General features: G+C 35.8%; 1 protein-coding gene across 3 annotated transcripts in view; it reads right to left on the bottom strand.

Moving 5' to 3' along the window:
• The window catches only part of LOC149263113 (MADS-box transcription factor 23-like), a 200,997-nt gene that overhangs the window by 42,706 nt on the left and 139,115 nt on the right, over positions 1-19,176 (bottom strand). Inside the window, exons 3-7 of one of the 3 annotated variants that reach the window (XM_089425768.1) lie at positions 14,869-14,933; positions 14,677-14,776; positions 14,549-14,590; positions 13,726-13,770; positions 13,445-13,623 (exon numbers count right to left, since the gene is read on the bottom strand). In XM_089425768.1, the coding sequence (XP_089281894.1) occupies positions 13,445-13,623; positions 13,726-13,770; positions 14,549-14,590; positions 14,677-14,776; positions 14,869-14,933 (431 nt within the window). The remainder of the gene's footprint in view (positions 1-13,444; positions 13,624-13,725; positions 13,771-14,548; positions 14,591-14,676; positions 14,777-14,868; positions 14,934-19,176) is intronic. The other 2 variants (XM_089425775.1, XM_089425772.1) reach the window with 2 other exon arrangements.

Below are 19,176 nucleotides of genomic sequence, written 5' to 3'. Positions count from 1 at the left end.
AATTCAGAGAAAGAGATTTTATGGATAAAAATGAAGTGTGATCACCAACTATGTGGACCAGTTCCTTGTCCCTTGTACCTTAGATAATTGGAGTCTATGATGTGATATATATTCCAAAAGTTTACTAAGGATGCCAAAATCTTGATTCCCTATCACCAAAAATTTGAACAATTACCTATGCAATGGAAATCAATATCTCATGGGAGAGCTAATGAAGTATCACCACTAAGACAATCAATTCACATGTTATGTATGAGTAATGCAGGCAATAGTTCATCTAGATAAACTAGAATAAACAACATTCCATGCATTATAGAAAAATGGATCTTCAACAACAATAACACTTACAAGGTAACATGTAAAAATATTCCATCATTGATTCCAAAGAAAGACGTGTAGGAATTTACAGGGTAAGTTCCTCAGACAGAACACCAAAAGGACATCGCTCACAACCAGATCACAGATCAATACACCAGTGTTTTGACGTGGTTAAAACCCTCAAAGAGGGAAACAGTCCACGGCCTGAGCCAACGCGGCCACTTCAGGCAATTTATTAATAAAAGAATGAAAATTTACATATGTTTCTCTCATGCACGGATTACCCTACAAATGACCCTCCATGCGCTTTAAATAGAATTCATGGACCAATCGGGTGTCAAGCCACGGATCAAGTGTCGGTAATACCGAGGAGAGAATGAACCGTCGGATCACTACATATCGTGACCGTTGGATTGTAAGTTACAAAATGTACAACGGTAAAGAAACACACTTTACCTAACTCTATACCTAACTCTATACTAGACCAAGTTGTACTTAACTATTTCCTATGTGTCGAAATATCCTAACAAGACGTTTTAGCTCTAAATGTCAAAGTGCATCAATAGATTCAAATTTATCCCAAGAGAAGAAGGTTGAAAATAACTCAAGAGGCTGGAATCCTAGTGATGCGATGATGAGAAATTATAATGAGAGGTTCCTCTATTTATATGAGGAATATGAATGCCTAATTAGCCTATTAACCCCTTAAAATCATAAAATAATGTGCAAGAAACACCCTAATCACAAGCTGACCTAGTAGTTGTCAGAGACCTAATCCTTAGTTAGCCATCGAAGAAGAGCTTTGTCAACCCCCTAGCATAATCCTGTCAGTTAGCCCTCGCATCATACTGGCTTTATCGAACAGTAAGCCTCTTTAAGAATCCATTCATTTAGCCTCTCTAAGAAGAAAGTTTGTTGGGTTAGTGTGAAAGCCGAATAGACAAAAAGAAGTCCAAGAGACCTTGGGATGTGAAACCCAACGTTCAAACAATGTACTATAAATGTATATCAATTGTTAATAAAAGATGCATTCTCATGTTTTATCCTTCAGATTCTCTTGCTTCCCATGTGTGTTTAACATGGTATCAGAGCAGGGGTACTCCTGCCCTACCCTAATATGAGCCACTAATTTTGTGACCTCTCTATACATGTAAGTGTTGCATTTCATGAATATGTTGTCAGCTAAATTGTAGCTGTGATCTCCGCTTATTTCTGTGACCATTTACATTCTATCACCTAACCATTTCTCTCACAACGCTTCTTAATGAGCGTTTCATCTTTCCTTTCCTCTCTATGCATCGACCTTTACACTGCTCATTTCATATTTCTGATTTTTGTTGAATGGATGCCCAGCACTGCCATAGTATGCCTCTTTCCTACCCGCTTGCCTCGTATTCTCTGCTTTGATGACTATATTCCTTAGGGGCCATTTTCAATAAAAGGTATCAGGTCCTCTAACAATCACTCTGGGTTAATCTGGCCTATCCAAGCCTGCATTTTCTGTCCAATGATGGAATCAATAACAAGTGTTGATGGGTTCTCTGTCAAATCATAGTGGGTGCACACCTTCCTTCCTTCTTCGTTGTGGTCAAAATCTGCCAGAAAATGAAACTTGCACCAATTTGCTTCCCAAAAGAAAACTCTCTGCAATTGGATCAAAACCAGAATAAATTTTAATGGGTTTAATCTTAGGGTTCGAGCAAGCTGACCTGAGATCTCAGTGGGTATTGTATTCAATCTGGACCCATTCTTCCAAGATGTCAATTACATTACTCTGTACATTGAGAAGCTATTTGTCCCTTTGAATTTCGCTTACTGTCGCTCGGGCAGTTTTGGTACATAAACTCAAACTAGAGTTGAGGTTTGTATTGAAAGGCTGAAACTTGACCAAGTATCGATGTTTTTTTGGCTATGAAAAAAAAACTACGAGAAATGGTTGCAGTGCTGAGATGAAGGTTTCGGCTGGTAGGTATGTGCTGTTGCGAAGTTATCATTGCCATTGCCATCAGTGTTGAGGCCATCGCTATTGACAACAACAAGCTCGGAGGCAAATCAGGGTTTGAACTCAACAACTACGTCAGGAATTGGAATCAATGCGTCAAGGAACTCAAAACACACATTCTCGCTTTTCCATCCTGTTTTGTTTGATTGTTGGGTTTCTAGGTATTCTAGTTGGCTACCTTGTTAGTGCATAGATTTGATGTAACCATTTCTGTCACTATTAGAAAGATGAAGTGTTTGAGGTGCAAAGGTTTTGTTGGAAAGTTTTTCTAGAAGCATGAAGCATATTTGGTAACCTTTGCATTAGGTATTTGCTACTTGAATACATAATTTTTGTTATGAATGCTGTTGTTGAGCTCCAACATATTAAGAGAGAAGCTCAGACATTGTCCAAGTGAAGTTGCATTACAGTTGGGTAGTTGTGCAGTCTAAACACCTATCTGGTACATCCACACCTATCGTGATCCATCACCATCAGCCATGATGCCACTGTCATTTTCGATGGGGACGTATTCTGCCTGGAATCAAGGGGCTCTCCAAAGGGAGGTCTATTAAGTAGAGAAGCTAGTAATGTGTAATGTGCATTGAGTTATTATCTTGTACTCCATACTCCACTCCAGTGTGCAGACCTTCAACATTGACTCTCCATTTCCAGTGAGGGATGGTTGCAAGTTTGCACCATTCATTAATGTAATCTATGATGGCAACTTCCAAACGCCTTCAAATTTCGCAGGCTGTTACACATATTTTGTAACTTCTCACCATATGAGACATACTTTGTTTAAAAACACAATTGCTCTATTCAGTTGAAATCTTAACACTATCCGTCACTGGCTGTAGTTTCCAATAATGAAGATAGATTCTTTATATTGAAATATGTTCAATAGTGCACAATAGGTGGCATTAGATTAATGTGAGGGCTACATCTAGTTTCTTTGTAAGTGAAATAAGAGAAATTGACTTGCTCGCACTAAAGAAAGAAGACAATTCTGGTTAAAGAATTCTTTCAATTTGATAGAATAAGGGTATTGTATCAGATTAAAAGAGCAGATGAGTCCTTGGATAGAAGATCAAATGAAAAACAACTAAGTTTGAACTTTAGTAGACTCCTCGTGCGTTTATCAAAGCCTGAAACTTGACTTCGTTATAAAAAAAAAACAAGAAAGGAATTTGTATAAACTTCAAGAGCTTAGATTTGGTGGAACATGTATCACTTCATGGATTCTAGGTTCATGATCATATAGAGAATCAAAATATCTGAGGACCACCATTGCCCTGGGAAAATATACCTTGCAAAATCATTATAAGACAATAGTAGAGAGTGAACACAAGAGCCCGCACATTTGCATTGGATGCTTTAGCCTTTGCAGCTTGCCGTATTGCTGGAGCGAGCACGGGGAACATGTTTTGTTTAGCCTCATTCCAGTAGGCTTATTTAAACATGACTTCTATCTAGTATCCAAGCAATATAAGGGTAGATATTTCAAAGAAATATCCTGAAATTGTTACTCATTTATTTCATTAATTTTTTTTTTTTTTTGGCACATTTTCTGAGCAAGCTCACACTTTCATTTATTGAGTTTGATTTGTTGAGAAAATGGTGGACATTGAAAAATTACTAGAGTTATTGAAGAAATTGATACATTCTACTATTCATAATACAGTAAGAAGAACTAAAATAGATGAATCATTCTGAACATGTTTCTATTTAGAACATTGAGACTGCAACCCATCAGAAGCAAGCCAATAATGTTATAGTTGGTTTAGATTTAGTACCCAATAAAGCAGCCGTTGTACATGCAGATGCAGAAACTCAGTCTGCACTTCCCAAGCCCATCATCAGACCTTGGGAACAACTTGTCCACAACAAACACAGAACCGATCTCGGATATGAGAAGGACTTGTCCTTTCATATTCCAGACTACTCAAAGCCCATTCAGTTTCAGAGTGCTGGATTCCTTCATGACAGTTCACCTCCACCTGTTCCAAATTCTGCCCCTCTTCCACAACAACAAAAACAAGAACAGATTGTGAAATGCCAACACTGTAATCGAGTTGGCCATTTGAAAGATCATTGTTTTGATCTTCATCCATGTAAAAATTGTCATAAAACCACCCATTCTTAAAAAAGATGCTTAAAAAACAAATGTCCTGCAAGAACAATGATTCATCTTGGATGGATCGCTTCTTGGAAATGGGCATCAACAACCAAAAAGATATTCCAATCACATGTCAAAACTTGTTCCAGAGTATTGAATAGTCTTGCAGTTGAGTTTTCTCCATCATCTCACCTTGTATCTGACAGGGGGGAAAATGATGGTCACCTATAAGCTTCAAAGCCACATCAAGCGAACCTGAGCCACAACCTGCCATACCAGATTCTGAGTTGTTGCCAGAGACAAAGGTGCCCCTGAGCATGCCTTCAGTTGGTAATCTGGGACCCTTCCTCTAGCAGAAGACTTCAGCTTCTTGCTAGTTTCGGAAGAATTCTAGGAACAAAATTGAGAACACTTTCAGAGTTGTTGGTCATCCTTAAACCATCACAGGTTGAGACTTCCCTTTTTAGGTTGAAGTTCTCGCTTTTATGCGGGGTGAGACCTCCCTTTCATGGTTGAAGGTTTCCCTCTTCAAAACAATAGGAGCACTTCCTCTAGCCAAAGACTTCAGCTTCTTGCCAGTTTTGGAAGAGTTTCGAGAACTGCACTAAGCGTTCCAGTGTTGGTGGTCATCCTTAAACCACCACCCTTTATACCAACATTTTAGAGAGCACATTCAGCCTAGTGCTGCCATGCATTTTTACACGTTTTGTATTATAGCTCTCTTCTTGGAATCATACATAACCCTTCGGATTAAGGGGGGGAATGTTGGATACCTAATCCTCAAATGTTTAGTGTGGAAGCTGAATAGACAAAAAGAAGTCCAAGAGACCTTGGGATGTGAAACCCAACAGTCAAACAATGTACTATAAATGTATATCAGTTGTTAATAAAATATGCATTCTCATGTTTTATCCTCCAGATTCTCTTGCTACCCATGTGTGTTTAATAGTAGTCTATGAAAGACATAATAGATCTCCACATGTGAGCTGAAATATGAGAGGATGTTGACATCATGCAAGTGTAGGCCCTTCTAAGGCTTACGTTGAACATAGTGGGTGCCATAATGTGTGTAGAAGCCCCTAAAAAATAAACCTCTAGGGCTTGGCCCCTAGATATCTAACATAATCCATATGTGGACCCCATTTTGGATTTGGGGCACAAAAGTGGTTTCAAGGGGTCTCCAAGTAGCCAAAATACCTATCTCTGCTCCAACATTGATGACTCTCAAGGTGTTGCTAGCCCTCCCATGTCTCAATGTGTGATACCATCCTCATATCGTCCCTATATTGGGACATCCCATTTAATTAGTTCTAAGCCGAATGAGGGCATGATGGTTCAAGTGCATCATCCCATAAAAGAAAAAAATGTGGGGCAAAGTGCTAGAACACTGTGGGTGCTGGAGGTGCCCAAGGATGCAAGTGATGCTCTATAATTGTTTGGAGTCCTAGGGCTCTCAACATTTCACATGTGGGTGTTAATATGCCCCACTGGAGGACCCAGAACCTAGTTAATTTTCCTAGACCTATAGATGGAACCATCTACAAATAACACATAATATCTAGTACTACAACTCTCACTAGTAGGTACATTTAATCGTTATTACATCTAGGTGAACCATACTTGAAAGTAATGGGAAATTAACACTTCATACAAGATTCCCTTCCAAAATTGTGGCTTTGGTCACGTAATGGTGTTACCTCCCTTGGTAGGAGAAGTTAATATATGACCCTATTAGGTATTCTCAAACCCCAAGGGGAAACAACATGTTCTTGGTGTACCCTTCAATTGATAGGTGGCATGTGAATAATGATGGACCGAAGGGGAAAAACTGCATGGCCAAGTCTCATGGTCAAAGGGAATAGCCTAATGGGAATCCTCATCCTGGGTGTATAAATGTGAGGAGGGAGAAATCATGGATGCATGAGTTACCAAAACAGACTTTTTTTTTCCACCACTTTGATGCCTTTTACTTTTTCTTAATTATTATTTGTATTATGGCTCATAGCTCGAGGAAGGAGGGCTTGCTTTTGTATGGTTCATAGTAGTTATTTATGCCCTTGATGATGGGGTTATTCATCGCCCATCAAGGGTGGGACATGCAAGGGTTCCTTTTCTTATGATGATGGGGCAACATTGGCCTAGGAACTAGGTGATGGCCATAGCGAGTGAGTTAGAGCTTATGCTTGGATTTTTCCCACATGTTAATTTAGATGCCCATCAATCTTTTTTCGATTTTTCTTTTGTTTTTCTTATCGCCATCAAATGTTTCTTTTAGTTTCATCAACCTACTAAAAAAAATTCTAGGCCATAACCAGACATGAGGATGTGAGGGTGCCAAATCCCAGAGATGATGCTATGCTATGGTAGAGATGATGCTATGCTATCTCAATAATGTATTCTCAAGTAGTTCCCTTCCTATACCCGTTGAGCCATTAGCGAAGGTCCCAATGGACTAAGATTGAAAATTAATCCCCCATTTAAGCTGTGGGAACAAGATCACAACCAAGACCCTTCTTTCTTAAAATTTACCCAATAATCCATGACAAATGCCCAAATATAAAAAAGCATAAGCTCCCGATTGAAAAATGAATAAAGTATGTTTTGATAAAAATTCCACCTTCCAACATGCACTCTTGCTAGATGGGCGAGGAAACATATGATTGATGTAGGTGGCAGAGATACGAATGACACATCATCATCAACCATTAGTGGTTTTCAAGGGTTACCAGATATTGGGTGGAAGAGATGATAGGATAAAAATTTCTCCCATGTGTTCACCCACCTTGGGTGGGTAACAAGTCCAAAGTTCAGAATCCCAACATAGGGAAAAGTATTGCCACTTTCATATGTCTCTTAGTATAAAATTCTACTCTCACATGGGACACTATAGTATGGGTTTTTTATTCCCTACCAATAACTATTCAATCATCGCTTGGTGGTAAACAACCTTAAGGACAAAGCAATATAACTCTTTCATCAACTTGGTAGGGGCAAGCAAGACATCATCAACACTTTGAAAAACTAGAATAATGACCTATCAAAAACCCAATCATTAACAAACTAAAAAAACTGCCATATTTTCTTAAATGGACCTTATGGAGAAAACATGACTTAATGTGTTTTCAACTGAAATAAAAATAAGGTAAATGAAGTCTAGATTACTTTTAAAAGAAATCTCAAGCAAACCATAATTACTAGAAAGTGTCAAACAAAGGGAATAAAGACTTCATAAAGGGAACAAAGAATAGTGCATGTGTGGATAATTAGCATGTTCTCTCTAGCATGTAAGGAAAACACTACCACCCCTTATGTTGTGTCTCTTATTTCTTGGACAACCACCAACCTTGAAGTTTCAATTGTCTCTTATTTGGTGTTGCATCTAAAAAAAACCTATCTTTTAATTTTTTTTAGAGTAGGTTTTATGTTGTCTCTAAAGACTACACTAATTCTAAAAGGTAGGTTTTTTAGATGGATTACCTTGCAAACAAATGCATTGTTAGCACGGGAAGGATCTTAGTACAACAAAGGAGGCTTTCTCAATAGTCACTCACTCAATCATTCACTCTTTTATCTTAGTGGCAAAGTGTCCACGACGACTCACAATTGTAAGATGGAGTTAAAAAACATTAAAATTCCCTCTTTCACAAATACCTAACCTCTTATGTTACACTTTAACTTATATACAATTTAAGTTTGGATTGACTAGACATTATAATATATAAAAATGAATGTATAAATTAAATTGAATATCTTAGGGCATATACTTATTTAATTATAATTGAAATAGAATACAATTTTTTTTCACGGATACAATGTTGTATATTCCATATGAGGAATATACATATATTGTCAACATTGTCAACATGTCATGTCACTTGTGGCAATTGAAATTGGGTTGGGAGGATTCCATTCCTTCCTCCTAACCAACCGAGAAAATCACAATTCACAATTGAAATAGATCAGTAGAATTTCCTTTTTAGGTTATGATTATATTAATAAGACATTTCTTATGTTATTTTTAATTTTTATATTATAATCATATTAATAAATATTTTTATATTATTTTATTAATATTATACATTAAAATTATTATTTTTATATACTAGAGGATTTAGTAACTGGCTCGAATTCATATTTGCATGGTATGGGGTCAATTCTAATTGTGACCACTATATCCCTGAGGTGTAATAAATATCCCCATAAAAAACAAACTAGTTAGTCAATTTGGGAACTGAACATGGGCCTTTCATCATTCACATAATTTTACATAGCACAGACTTTCTAAATCAACTATCCTAATATTTTTATGTATAAACATAATTAATGCAATTATAATTTAGTCATAATATAGTAAGAATTATATTCGGCTCTAAGGGCCTCAACCATGACATCACTGGGAGGAGGGGCTCCAAACCACTCTGCCCCTCTATCGCCCCAAGAGCAATCAATTACAGAACATCCTCAACTACACGATCAGGAAACACAACCTCTGCAAAGCACACATGATGACAATCATGCCTCCATATCCAAGAAACTCGAGCACTCGTAGCACACTACGCACACTTGCAAAGTTGTCCTATGTTTATCCCAAAGCTCCATGTCCCCACCTACACATCTTCCGAGTAATATCCATTTCATGCAGGATCATGCTTTGATTTGTAAGGCATTTTGCTATCTAAAACCAACCTCCTTAATTGGATCGCGCAAATATAGAAGCCCAAAGTACACTATGAAGTCAAACTTGGCCCAAAAGGCTTCTTCACAGTAGTATTCGACCGCCATGAAGACCAGAAAGATTTCATGGAAGGTGGCCCACATTTTCTCAACTCAACTGGCGTTTTTATGAGACATTGGACAACAAAATTCAACCCAGACAAGGAATATTTCTCTTGGGCTCTAGTATGGATCTGTCTATATAGACTCTCGTTTGAATACTGGGACACTGAAACCCTACAAGATATCGATAACGAATTAGTTCAATTTGTCTACAAGTTAGAGGAAACCAAGAATGGTATCTATTCCTCTTATGTACGGATTTGCGCCTACTTGAACATCTCAAGCTCACTTCTTGAAGCAATAACCCTCAAATATGAACATGATGCCTGTATTCAAATTCTAGACAATGAGCATGTACCGTTTCATTGTCATAGGTGGCATCAACATGGCCATCTCTTTAGAGATTGTCCCCTAAATGTATCAAATCCAGAAACCCACCAAGCTGTTTCATTGTCATAAGTGGCATCAACATGGCCATCTCTTTAGAGATTGTCCCCTAAATGTATCAAATCCAGAAACCCACCAAGCAGGCAGACCAGGAGAGGACTTTTTTACCAAAGTTCTTAGTACAAATCATCACAATAGGAAAGAAAATGCTTCCAACTCAAAGAAACAAACCACCAATAGCAACAAATTCGAAGTGTTGAGCAAACTACCAGAAGATCAAATGGACCAAGATCTAGAAAAGGCACAACTAAAGGCTTCATTCCTTGATCCAGATCTGAATATAAAAGGTAAATCTCTAATGTAAGATCCAAGCCTACCTAAGCAATAGACAACTCCAAATCCAGAGCTCTTGGAAATCTGACTACCCACTGACAAAATTGCCACCATGGATGAGGATTACCTGGTAGAATTGGAAGGTCTTGACATACTAGCTATGGAAAAAGCCTGAAAAAGAAATACCCTCAACTACATCCCACCCAAGAAAATCAATCTACTAGCAGCAACAAAACAAAAATAAAAGACATATCAACAACGCCAGGTTCAAGTAAATAACTCCAAAGGTGGTAATAAGAGAAGCAAGGAATTCAAAAAAAGAGGTCGTAAAACCACCATGCAGCCCATAGATGTAGTAGGAAGGAAGCTGGTTAACTCAAGTCAGTACAAACAAATTACTTAGGTCTATGCCTCACAAACCTCTCCCCATCAATGAATATCATATCTTGGAATCTCAAGTGTTTGAATGCCCCCTCTAAGAATCAAATTCTATGTTGGGAAGTGCAACAAGCTCTTTCGACAATCTGATTAATTCAAGAAACCAAGTGCTCCAACACTGAATTCAATCTCTATATGAAAGAAATTTGGAGGCAAGCCCATACACACGCAATAAGTGTTGAAAGTGGATCTGTAGGGCTCAAAATGGCCTGGAACCCTCAACTCATTCAAGTAGAGAAACATGCATAACGCCCCAATGCCCTAATAGTTAAATTTCACCTCCTAGGTATAGATCAACATGACTACCTGACTGACATCTATGGTCCCCAAATTCCTTAAGGAAAAAAGAAATGATACAATATATATCAACCCTTTGTGGTAACCTCAACCCCAACCTCTGGAACATAGGAGGGTACTTCAACCTAATCCTCTCCCTAGGGAAGAAGCAGGGAGGATGCATGCATCTTGAGCCAAAAGTAGAGGAGCTACAAAATTTCATAGAGGACTCCAATCTGGTGGACATAAATACATCAAATGGAATTTATACTTGGAACAATAGGAGGGAAGGTGCTTCCCAGATATCTTCTCATCTTGATATATTCTTGGTTGCAAAATATTGGCTAATGGGCAACAATGATCTTGCAGTAGACATCCTCACCTCAGTGGGCTCAAATCACTGACCGATCTCTTTATCCTGATGCTATTTGGGGAAGCCTCTCAAACACCCTTTTTGAGTTGAACAATTCTAGCTAACAGACCCTGGAATAGTCAACAAAATCGAGCACTGGTGGTAGAGCATAAAATTTCATGGCACCAAGATGTATATATTCCAACAGAAATTAAAAAGAATCAAATATATTCTCCGAAATCCAGAAGAGTTCGGAAACATATTCTAACAAAATATAATCCTATAAGAACAATTATCGTCTCTCCAGCAGGCCATCATATCAAGGAGACACACAACATAACTCACATACCAGAAAGACCTACTCATGCAACAATTAGAGGAACACTACAAACAAGAAGGGATCCACTGGAGACAAAAATCCAAAATCTCATGGTTGAAAGAAGGATAAAGGAACATGACATTCATTCACCGCTCATCCATCCAACACAGAGCCAATAACCACAATGCATTATCATGTTTGGACAATGGGGACAACATGGAGAAATAGGAAGACATGGAAGCCACTTTGGTTAGCCACTTCTTGAACATCCTCTCAGAACCTATAATCCAAAGAGACGATGACATTAAGCACATAACATATCATATCACTAGTCTTCTCTTAAGAACAACACATTACCCTATTTAGAGAAATTATGGAGGAAAAATTTCATGAAGTTCTATTCAATATGCCAGAAGGAAAGATCCCAAGACCAGATGGCTTTACAATTTCCTTTTTCAAAATATGTTGGCACTTCCTACATCAGGACATCACCAACTTGGTAGGATCAAGCCTCAAGCCATTGACATGTATCAAGATAGCTTGTAGGAAGTCTCAACTACCTTCTACAAGCTGTCTATACTTTATTTTTATCTTGATACATGTCAATGACTTGAGGACTCTCAAGAGAAACCTCCCAGGGAGTCTTCAAGCCATTGACATGTATCAAGATAAAAACAAGCCTCATGGAGATAGATCCGGTGGTCCACCCAAGCTTACAGAAAGTCTCATGCCTATAACATTTTTGTTAATATAATATGAACAACAAAAAAAATAATGAAAGCTTTTTATAATAAATTTAAATAAATTTTCAAAATAAAAATATCTTTGATATTTAAATTTAAAAATCATTACAATAATACGTTAAAAAATACTAATTTATTAACTCCAAATTTCAATAATAAAATAAAGAAATTTGGAAATAACTAAATACATTTTCTGGAAAAAAAGTAATAACATACCCAAAACTATCAATGATTAACTCCAAATCTCAATAATACAATAGATTATAGTTAACTACAATAGATTATGGTAAACTCCAAATCTCAGTAATACGATGGATTACAGTCAACTTCAAATCTCAGTAATAAAATAAAATAAAGAGATTTGGAAGAAACTAACTCCCTGACTGGCCCAAAAAAATAAGTTAAATCTCAATAATAAATAAAGCGATTTGGAAGAAACTAAGTCCCTGGCTCAATAAAAATAAATAAAATAAAAAGGTGATTTCTGAATATTTTTATATATAAATAAACGTTCTCCATTCGTAACATCTATCCTTTGATACTTTTGGCATGAAGTTAAATTGGGACAAGTTGTTATACCAAGATGGGGTTGGTCAGCAAAGCTGTAAGTCTTTGGTCCAAGTTGTTGAGTTGATCTAGAGGGAAAGAGTTGTGGAGCAAAGTTGTGGTTTTTCGGAGTGGAGTAGTTTAATGAGGTAAAGGAATTGTCTGGACGGCTAAAAGTGGTCGGAATCCGGGGAAAAAAATTCAAAAATTTTTGTAGAGGCAGTGTTTGAATCGTGTTTTTGATGGTGGAAATGGATTTAGCACCATCAAAAACGTCTAGAACACCTGAAATTTTGAAGTTTAACAACTATAACTTGGATTTACAAAAATCCTTAATAGATTTTCTCTATATACATCCAGAATTTCTATAACTTTCCGTGCAACTCCTCTGCTTCGTTAGACTATGCATTTCGGATTAGGTAAGGCTATAATTAGATGTTCATCAAAGTTGCAACTCATTGGGATTTGGTAAAAGTACTGTAATTGGAAGTTTAATGAAGTTGTAAGAGTAGGTAAAGTTGCTTTGGACTAGTTTACTACAACTGGTACATAATAATAATGGGTAATAATGAAATAGTCTAATAAGCATTACTATCTATCAAGATATATCTCACTGCAGAGCCATAATCACAGGGAGCAGGTTTTAAGAAATTTGCTAATGAAAAGGTACTTATACTGAAATCGAAGTAATTCTAATTCATTTCCGAAATAAAAAAAACCTCTTTTGGAATATCAATTCAATCATAAAAAATGCCAATACAATCGGAATTTGACAACAGGCCAAACAATATAACGAGTACACAGATTTACAAAATGAGAAACAGAGATGGTTTGTCGCCGAGAAATGGGAAATTACCCTAAATGCAACGATGTCTCGGAAGTTTCGGTCTCGTCGATACTAGAATTATGAGTAATCAACGGCCTTGCAATGGCATGTGATGATGGAGATTCTCTGGTTTGCAGGGGATGAAACTCGAGAAACGCTGTAGGTCGCTGATCACCTGTTAGAGAATTCTTGCGTGCTGTCTCTTCCAGCTGTTCCAACAACAAGTTCTCAATGTCAAATCCAGGAATTTTATAGTGGTGATCTTGGAAGAAAACCATGGACAGTGAACAATATTAGAGAAGAGAAAATACTTGTCTGCGCAAACTGCGATTCTCCTCCAACAAATCTTGCTCCTGCTTTTAGTTGAACACAAAAACCAAATATTAGATGCAGAAAATTTCCTGGCTTACACCATCACATTATTGGCAAAATTTTATTGAGCTTTCTTAATTTCCTATATTTTCAATTGTTTTTATGTCGGTTTATTTATAAACATGCAGACAGGGTAGTTGTGGATGTAGAAGATAATCCACATCCAACAGCTATCTATAATTGAAATTTGAAATTTGAGTAATTTTATAAGAAAATAAATTAAAAATATAATAAAAAAATAAATTGCTAACCATATAATAAAAAGATAAATTGCTGTAAATAATAATAATAATTATTATCCAAATTTAAGATTAAGGCCAAGCCAGACACCACATTGGCGTATGAGACCTCTTGGTCAAGCAAGACACCACATTGATGTATGAGACCTCTTGTTTGTAGGACAAGAGACCCCCTTCTATACACTGATTTAACCACTAAATCTATGAAGGCATACATACTCTACCCTTCTGGTTTTGAACCTGCAACCTCTTAAAAAAACACATGCTCTTAACTATTATACCCACTCAATCTAAAAAAACACATACTCTTAACCATTTGACAAACAAAAAAATCACATTCCAAAAAATCCCCAACATATTAATTTTTCACTATATTATATTATTTTATTATAATCTATAAAGTATATTTGTTTTTGGATCTTTTGACATTGATACTTCATAAAATTTCTTTGTTAATAAAATTTAACTTACTTCACCTCACTTGAAGTTGATACAGAGAAAATGAATATGGCTTAAAAGCTACCTTTATTCCAATTTCTTCTATGCGTTCCAGCAACGTTTGATCCTGAAAGCAACACGTTATTATAGGTAATGGCCACTTAATTACTCCCAACACTACTAACTTAAACTGAAACTTCATATTAGTGTTACCTTTCTTGCCCTTATCCGACTCATCCCTACTTCCATCTGGTGTTCAAGTTGCTGTAATTCTTTCATGCTCAAATCTGCGATCTGTTCTCCCATCATACGCCTGCATGGGAAGTCAAGAAAAGCTGCGCATCAATCCAGGAAACCATAGCACAAATACATACCAGATAAAACTTCATTCATTCAGATACGTACTTGTGTCTCAACTGTAACTGCTCCACCTGAAGCTTCAGCCTTGCGACTTCGTGCTGCTGATTCTGCTATTATAACGATGACAACATCAACATCAATATTCAATATTGAGGGAAAATTTAAAACTGATGATAGTTTTTTGATAAATAAAAAAAAATTCAGAAATGGTAGCTTTTTTATTTGTTGAGTTAAGAGGCTCATTCTATAACCCACCATGATGTGTAATTTTGTTTATCCATTATTAAAATTGAAATTTTGATGTTATTGACTAAAATATTTTTTTTTAAATTAAAAAATAAATAAATTAAATAACTATACAAAATATCCAAATAATATTTCCTGATAAAAAATTTACACATAAAAAAATAAATCCCTAACCTCTTATATTAAATCTGTATTTAAAATAAATCTATACTAATATTAATAATACAAACAAAACCACACTAAAAATCCATTAAAAATAAGCGTATTAATATGAAACTCTTCGCACGAATGATGGGTACATATCATTTGGAAATATCCTAGGTCTTGTATTTGGATAAAGAGCAGGTAATAATCTTTTCTTAATTCCATGGACCAGTCCCCTTAAAGCTCAGGTAAATCAAGTACAGCCTTCCAGTGAAGATCATTTCTGTAATGGATACTTATATTCCAAGGGGATATTGAAGCATTCCAAAAAAAATATTATATGCTTTTGGAACTGGAACTAATATAAATTCCCCTTCACCTCAGGGTTAAAATAATCAATATGCAATAACCTCAGGGTTAAAATAATCAATATGCAAATTTATTGCTGCTGATTTAATCAATATGCAATAACCTCAGGGTTAAAATAATCAATATGCAAATTTATTGCTGCTGATTTAATCAATATGCAATAACCTCAGGGTTAAAATAATCAATATGCAAATTTATTGCTGCTGATTCTCAGTCTGTGTGACCAGAGAGAAATCGGCTACCGCTGGTATTACCTTCAGTAAAACTTAAACTTACATTCTACATTTTGTATCACGTTTTGTTAAAGTTTTGGTTCTATTTATTTTTTAGATTTCATACCAGGTTTGTTAAAGTCATGCCTTTTAGTGTTTGCTTTTTGTTTTATTTATTTTAATATGAGCTTTTGGAAAACTGATTAGTTAGTTATGCAAGTCGATGCAGGTTGATTTGACGGGGTTTCAACTAGTATATACATCATTACTATCCTAAATTGAAAAATATTGAACAGTCCATATACTATTTGTGTACTGTATTTAATTATGTATTGGGTGGATTTGCCCAGGGATTATAGTTTTTCGTTACTTATTCACATTTAGATAATTTATCTCTATTGGAATGTTTTTTAAATCAAAATGGGTATCAGTTATTTAAAAAATAAAAAATATCTTATTTAAAAAAATTAATAAATTTAGTTTTTATGGGTTGACAAGTATTTGATGTGACTTAAATATTTTCCAGGTGAGTTATCTAATTTTGTCAATTGTCACAATTAACAATGTATTTAGAGAATATAATTTTGCAATTACTAACAACATTGTCATCATTTAGATTTTGAGAATATTTGGAGGCTCTAAATAGTATAGTGGAAGTTCTGAAATACTTTGAAAATGCTACAATTGATGTTGTAATGGAGGCTCTAGAACCTGAAACTTATCCTCTTAGTCACTGCCACCCAACCCCATTCAGAGTAAATAGAATGCATTCCCTTGTAATGAAGATATCAACAACATTCATTGTAGGTATGAACACCAATGAGCGTGCTCGTGTCTTTATATGAAATCAATAACAATTCATACATTGTTGAGATACCCAATATTTACTGTGTTTAAGAAATATTTGAGTGTTCAAAGGTCAAGTAAGTAAACCAACATGCCAACACTGGAAAAATTAGGAAAAACTATTGATTCACAAAAGCTCCTCAAGGCCATAACTAATGAATCTCCTAATGATGGAATTGGAGATGGATCGAACACTTCATGCCAATTGAAATTTGAAATGATTGTTGCAGCAATGATCATCATAGATTTAATGAGGTTCCCACAACAAATAGACTTGGGTTTGAGATTGTTCCTAATAGAAAGAGAAAAAACAATTAATGACAATGATCAAACAAAGTCTTTTATGATTTTTATGAGAATCAAATCAAGGACTTGTATGAAGTGGAGCAAAACACACAAGGAAAATAAAAGAAAATTTCCATGATTTCTCTAAGAATCAAACTGACGACTTGGGAAGGAAGAAATGGAGTGTTAACAATCGTACTAAAGAAGGTAGATGCTTAGACTTTGTACAAGGATGTAGGATTAGAGGACGTTTTCTTGGTTTTGGGCATGGTGAAAAAGAAACAAGAATGAACAAAAGAATGAGCATGAGGTTATGTGACTTGTGAAAAAATGGTTATATCCTATTAATTATATCCACTAATGGTTAGGATAAAGGAAAGAGCACGAAATTGAAATTGTGCGATCCTTGATGCAGAAAATAAAGATTAAAGCTTAGTTGAAACGAATGCAAGTAAACTATATTTTATCCGAAATTAATTTAGGAGAATCATTAAGAGTAGCATAATTTTGTAATTCTCACTCACAAGGCAACATATTTTTCTTGTTGTTCATGATGTGTACCCTTTTGATGTTTGGTGATTTCTTCCTAGTGCATTGTGGCTAGATTTTGTCAGTGATTCTGTTAACTCTAACCCAAACCCTTGTTGAAATATGTAAATAGGTTTGGTATTCATAATAACATATGTAATCATGTTTTTTTGTATTTAATGTAAAGAGAAATAAATTTATTATTGTTAATCTTGAGGCATGGGTTTCATGCTCAAGGGGAATTTATTTTTAGGTCAAGCACCCATTGTGTGCTTCTAGGGTTTGTCTTGAGTCTACAAGTCAATTGAGTCATTGTCATGTATGAAAGACCATTTTGGGCATGTTACATCTTGTAAAGAAAATTTATATAAGGTAAAAACTATCAAATAGAACCTCCAAGACCTTATCATCATCAAAAGTACAAGTTAACCTTCATGACTAGACAAATCAGCCTAAAGACAACAATTTGACCTAGAAAGAAACCTATATATAAGAAGACTTCGACCTCATTTGAATATCCTCCAATCAAATCTCAAGAAGTTCAATCTAAGAAGAGAATATGACAAAAAGGAAGTTGAATACCTACCAAAGAAGGAGAAGAAGAAAGCGAAGGTTTTGGGATAATTTTTGGGCTAGTATCCATCACACATACAAGGAAGCATCATTTGCAGCTGGAAGTATGAAATTTCAGCTACCTTAGGAGACTGAAATTAGCTATGAAAGAGACTAAGTTTGCTGGCCAAGTACTGAAGAAGAGAAAGTTATCCAAATGAAGAAGGAAAGGAAGCAAATTCATCTCACATGTGCAATCTAGGGTTTTTGCAGAAAAATCTGCTAGGGGTCGAAATTCCAGAAGAAGTTGTTGGGGGTTGAAATTGTAGAAGAAGCAAGTGGAGGTCGAAGTTATAGAAATATATGAGGTCAAGTTGCTAAAAGGAAATCTCATTAAGGAGGAATAATTGACTTGGTCTTGGAGGGGACTTTGACAATATTCTTAGGTATTGGAATTCATCATTTGAAGTTTTATAAGAAGAAAAAATTTCTTGTGGGTTTTCCTCTCAAGAGGAGAGGTTTTGGCCCTCACTGATAGCCTATATCTTGTGTCCTCTTGTCTCATTGTTCTTTATTGTTTTGGTAGTTGTTTGATGATAAAAACACTAATTATAATCAAGTGAAAGAAGAATCTAATCAAGTTAAGAAAAAAACATCACAAGAAGTTATCAAAGTAAGAAAAATGACCTAATCTAGCTTCCCCTAGATTTCTCAACATGTTATCAAAGCTAAGATGACAAGACAAGGAAAGGTGGCTTGAAGGAGGACCATCAAAAGGGATATCAACAAAGGTCAAGGAATCAAAGAATACATCGATGTTATAGCATCATTCAAAACTCCTATAAACCTAATGCTCTTCTATGGCCTTGGAAAATTAGCCTTGTAGACTTGAATTTATCTCTAAAAATTATATTTCAAATTCCATATGCATCTCTTCCCACACAAAAACGCGTACATACACGAGTCCCAAAACACTATACCCACGTATACATTTTTAAATTTAGAAAAAACGAAATAAAATGTTATTTTTTGGGTAGGGTTTATGGGTATTACCAAGAGCCCACCTATAGGAGCCAGTGGCCTAACTGAAAAAACTAATTTGAGGTGGTATATATACACCCCTTGGTTAGGCCTAATTTATAGAAGAAGAGAGATATCGACATTATACTCT

This window comes from Pinus tabuliformis, chromosome 6 (assembly GCF_031772625.1).
Source record: "Pinus tabuliformis cultivar Carrire ecotype Pingquan chromosome 6, CPIR1, whole genome shotgun sequence".
In the NCBI taxonomy this organism is placed as follows: Eukaryota; Viridiplantae; Streptophyta; class Pinopsida; order Pinales; family Pinaceae; genus Pinus; species Pinus tabuliformis.
This window is presented reverse-complemented; position numbering and strand designations above follow the sequence as displayed.